Source organism: Acanthisitta chloris, unplaced genomic scaffold (assembly GCF_000695815.1).
Source record: "Acanthisitta chloris isolate BGI_N310 unplaced genomic scaffold, ASM69581v1 Scaffold33410, whole genome shotgun sequence".
Taxonomy (NCBI): Eukaryota; Metazoa; Chordata; class Aves; order Passeriformes; family Acanthisittidae; genus Acanthisitta; species Acanthisitta chloris.
This window is the reverse complement of record NW_008650465.1, coordinates 1-4,853: the sequence shown is the minus strand read 5'-3', so window position 1 is coordinate 4,853 and position 4,853 is coordinate 1. Positions and strand designations below refer to the sequence as shown.

Here is a 4,853-nt window from a genome sequence, read left to right as displayed (position 1 = left end):
AAGTTCTGTGTTGGCTTCAGTGTGACCAGACCGTTAATCGTTGTTATCGCACCTCAGGTTTGAAGTCAACACAGCCATTACTACAAATCACTTTTTTTTTTGGAAAGGGAAAGAATTGACCCTGAAGACAAATAATTGGGGGAAAATTGAACAACTTCTCCAAACCCACACATTTTAAATATGACAATATTTATAAATCCTTGAAAGGCATGAATTATCCAGTGATGGAAGAAGCAGTTGTGACATTGGCAACAGAAAGTACATAGCCATATGCTTACCAAAACACTGAGATTGTAAAAAGCTGCAAGTCTGGAGATTGTACACTGCAGCAGTGTATGTGGAACTGGAACAATGACTGCAAAATGGCCTCAGAGGCATCATGGATTCAAGTAAATCTATGGAAAATATCCCAGTGTAGCTAATGCTCATAATGTTTATTGTATTTCATTCAAATTTAAATAACTTACTGAATTTAGACAGTGATAAAATACGTCCCAGAAACCGCCTGCCCTCACAGATACCTATGTAAAAGAGCGCTTTCTATTTTTTGGCTAATTAAGCAAATTCATTTAGCTCTTTTTCAGTAATTCCACTGTGTGAACAGAGGTGTTTTCAAATGCATGTTCTGTGACGATAATACCCCATTCCAAATTAAGAAAGGCTAAAAATAAAAAGGGCAGCCTGTTTGGGTGCGAGACAGAAGCAGTACTGAAGTACAGCTGTTGGGCTTGCTTCTTTTTATTTTAGCAACAAATGACCCATGAAATAAGCATCATTTCAAATTTCAAAAAAATGGCATTCAATTTCCAACCTTCTGCTGTGAGTTTTGTGCATGACCAATCTATATGAGTAAGTAATTCAAGCTCATGCTTTCATGTTACCTCAAAACATTGGTTAAAGAATTCCAATTCAGAATGTTTATAAGCACAAATATAATCTGTGGATTCCATCAAATCAAAGCTAAAACATTGGTTAAACTCTGTGATTTCCACTTAACGTCGTACAGTGGTCCACCCTTCTTCATCTGTCTCATTTTTGACACGGCGTACGGGCTCACGCTCCTTCTCTGTCTTCCAGGAGCCTTTCTCCTTCTCCCCATCCCTTTCTCGCTCTTTGGATGCTGGTGGGGGAGCAGCAGCAGGAGGAGCAGCAGGAGCAGGGGCTGATCGCCGAACTGGTTCGCGTTCTTCCCCACGTTCTTCCCTCTTGTCATCAGCACGGCGCCACGAGCTCGCTGCGGCACACAGAGACAAGAAACAATTTGGTCATGCTCCTCCAGCAGCCTCCGAGAGTTTAAACAAACAGGCCCAACCCCAGCTGTCTGATTCAGGGATTCTCAGTCTTGCCAAGAGGTAATACAGTGCTGACAGCCAAATGGTTCCATTTCCTAGTGAAGGAATGGCAGGAGCTACTCAAATCTCTTTTCAGATTCGGATTGTTGGGAGCAAACCCCAGTGTCCTCTTTAAAACACAGGAACTGCAATAACTGTTCTACTGATGTACATGGTTTTATGATGTAAAAATATATTATTATCAGCAGAATTAGAAGCACAGAAGTGTCTCCTTAGAAATGAATGAACCCTGAAAACAGAAAAATCCTGACTTAAAAACACCTGTGAAAAAGGTTTAGGTGTTCAGTGTATTAAGAGACAGCAAATTACTCTTCAGCCTACTGAAGTCAAGAGGTAAAATGGGACTGAATTACATGACTCCGCTGGTAACAGCATTCACCACCCTTTGCTACATGAACTGTTCGCTGCCACCAAAAGGATGTTAAGAGTTCTACCCCAGCTGTGTGTGGCCAAAGCTGTGGCATATGCCAGACAGACAGTCAATATCAAAACTCCTTGATACATTAAATAAAAGTCTCCACACTGAGCACACTCAGCTTTTCCTGTGTATGATCCCATGCTCTGTTTCAGCCTGCTCCATGTGCAGGAGCACTCACACTTGGGGCAGACACAAAACGAGGTTCTGAGCGTGAGATTGCCAGAATTAGAAGACATAGTGGTCTCTCAGGCTGAATAGATTTGCTGCTACTGTATTTTTAGAGCACAGCAAAGGATTAATAAATATCCAAAATTAAAGCAGGTTAATGTCTGCAATTAAAACAGGCTATTCAACAAAATTAATTCCATTAATAGTGTGAAACCCGTAAGGCCTCGTTTCCAAGTATTTCCCTCACGTTTTAATGGCTTTAAGAAAAGGGCCAGAAATTACTTTCTGGGATGTCTGGCTTGATAATTTAAGCACAAGGATTTCATTCACCCATAGTAGGAACAGAATCCTACTATGAAAAGTGCAGACTTGAAACGTCCTTGTGCTGTAGCTGTGAAATGCTGCTTAGATAGAGAAAAACAGAACCACAAAACATTAAGATTCACTGAAGAATTCCCAATTGCCCCAAAGCTTCCTGTTATTGCTTCACGGAGTTTCAGTGGCTGAAACTGTAACCTGTTCCCATCTGCCCCCACCCCAGCCCCACGAGGGCTCTCTGAGGAGCACCAAGCCCACGTACGCTCCTCGCGGTCGGCTCTGAGCGGTGGTCCCCGTCTCAGCGGTGGCTCTCTGTCATCAGGACGTCGATCCCTCATATCGCGACCACCTCTGTCCCATTCTTCACGACGACTTGAATCTCTCCAGCTAGAAGTTTCCTCAGCTGGTCCTCTTCTCCAACCAGCATCATCCCTGTGGCCGTTCAAAACATAAGACTAAATGTTACTATTTTACCTTTGCTATGGAAAGAGGCAATAATAAATCACAACACAGATATTTTCCGACCCAGTGGGTCTCTATTTAACACACTTCCAAAATTGCTTTTGCTTTCCTGGAGCTTAACATGGAATTCTCTTGATAACAGGTTAAAAAAAAAGGGGAAATAATTAAAAGCAGTAAAGCATTTTCAGATTCCTTCTGTAAAGAGATAACACTGTCTTCAAAATAGCAAACCCCAAAATGCCACTATAAAGTGCTTAATTTCACACAGACCAACCCTTGTTCTTTCGCTTGGCAATTCCACCTCATTTCCTTATCAGCAGGACACTTTTGTTTTTGAGCAGAAAGATGAAGTGTTTAGGCAGGAAAGCCAGACCTGGGACGCCTGAAGCGATCGTCTCGATCAAAATCTCTCTCTCTGTCGAATTCCCGATCTTTCTCATTTTCATCCCGGTCTTTGTCCCTGTCCCATTCCCGGTCTCCCGGAGGTCTGGAGTCTCGTGGAGGGCCCCAGCTGTCCTCACGAGCCTTCTCTCGTTCTCTCCACCCCCCTGTAAGAAAGAAACACAGTCAAAGGAATTTGTGACTGACCTCTGGTCTCTCTGTAGACAAAGAATCCTTTGCTTCCCGCACAGAAACTGGTTCTTCGAGTTTTGATCCCCAAGGATCCAGCTCAAGATGCTTGTAAAAAAGTGTGTGTGAGCCACAGACAAAACACTGTAGAAACTGCTTCATGTAAAGCCAGTAACCTATACCTCATCTATCAGGACTGACTTTAACAGTTCAGCGGAGCTGATTAAACCCGGCAGTTTGCAGTCAGAAACCACAAACTCCTCAAGGGTCTCATGCAAAACAAGTGCAAGAAGTAAAGGAGTAGCTTAGACAGAGGATTCCTTTGTGAAAAATCCACAAGAGACGAGATTTTAATCAAGCAGATTTTTAAAGAACTTAGGGCTTATCAAAGCACTACTTTAAAATATGACTCCCTAATACAGCACACCCTCAATATTGCTCAGTTATTCATGACTGGGAGTTCCTTACTATCCAGCCTGCTTTGGCTTTAAACAAGAAAAATTGGAGTGCCAGTTTTGGTAATTATGACAACTTTCTACAGGTTTGGATTATAGAATTAGTATCTATAAAAGCTGATGTGGTGCCTCAGAATAGTAAAAAGAAAAATAAGTAAAAAGACCCAGCAAATCAAAATCATATCTGACATTTAAATGCTGTTAACAGTTCTGAAAAGAATCAGAAAGAGTTGTTCCAGTCACCATGAACAAGACTGAAGACTAGAAATAAACAATACAATAGGATGATTCAGATTTCAAGGGACCTCAGAAGGTCACCTAGTCCAAACTCCTGCCCCAAGCAGGACTTTCAAGAAGGGTCAACACAAAAAAAGAAAGGTAAAAAGCAAGAGTATCTTTGTGCACATAAAAAGGGCTTATCAAAACCAGACCCACTTCAATCAGCTACCAAAATCCTCCTTAGAAGGAGGTTAATTTCAGACATACAAAAGGGGCAGGGAAGGAGTCCAAGGGATGCTAATCCAGTGAGAATGTTTCTCTCCCATCAGAACATTCAACTTGTGTGTCTTGGTTTTTTGGCACACCAGGATGTGACCACCATTACGATGGGACCTTTAGGTATCTTCCAGGCAAGCCACAGACACTGCTTCAATTTTATTAGTTCAACCAAAGTAAAAGGTTTAATTATACTAAGTAATGGGGTGTTTGCATTAGCCAAATTAATCCAGATGTTTTCAGAGCTGATTCTCCCATCTCTGGCACTGAAAGCAGTATGTCACAGGTCAACATACACTTTGGAGGGAAGATTGTTGTATTACTCTATTTTACCTGGTTTACCAAATGGTCTCCAAGGTCCTGGCCTTGAATCATCACCACTACGCCACGGACCCCTGTCATCATCTCGCCTGGAGAGCCTGTCATCGTCGGCATTGCGCCACGGTCCCCTGTCGTCGTCCATCCCACGCCTGGGGCCTCTGTCATCATCCATCCCACCGCGCCGGGGACCCCTGTCATCATCTGCAGCTCGCCAGCTGCCCCGGTCCTCATCCAGAGCACGTCTGGGGGGTCTATCATCATCCAGAGCACGTCTGGGGGGCCTATCGTCATCCA

The 4,853-nt window shown here is 43.0% G+C and overlaps 1 protein-coding gene across 1 annotated transcript; it reads right to left on the bottom strand.

The window, feature by feature from the left end:
- Positions 1–553: 553 nt before the first annotated feature.
- Positions 554–4,847, bottom strand: LOC103812189 (eukaryotic translation initiation factor 3 subunit A-like). The gene is made up of 4 exons (XM_009085202.1): positions 4,572–4,847; positions 3,092–3,266; positions 2,519–2,688; positions 554–1,234 (listed from the first exon to the last, which is right to left on the bottom strand). Exons 1-4 carry the CDS (start codon positions 4,729–4,731, stop codon positions 993–995), a joined length of 747 nt encoding a protein of 248 aa, XP_009083450.1. The 5' UTR covers positions 4,732–4,847; the 3' UTR covers positions 554–992.
- Between the last annotated feature and the right edge of the window lie 6 nt (positions 4,848–4,853).

Coding starts and splice junctions, on each gene's coding strand:
- LOC103812189 (XM_009085202.1), bottom strand. CDS start 4,731: ATGGATGATGACAGAGGCCCCAGGCGTGGGATGGACGACGACAGGGGA. Junction 3,267..4,571: donor GAGACCATTTGGTAAACCAG/GTAAAATAGAGT, acceptor TCTTTCTTACAG/GGGGGTGGAGAGAACGAGAG. Junction 2,689..3,091: donor GATCGCTTCAGGCGTCCCAG/GTCTGGCTTTCC, acceptor GAACGGCCACAG/GGATGATGCTGGTTGGAGAA.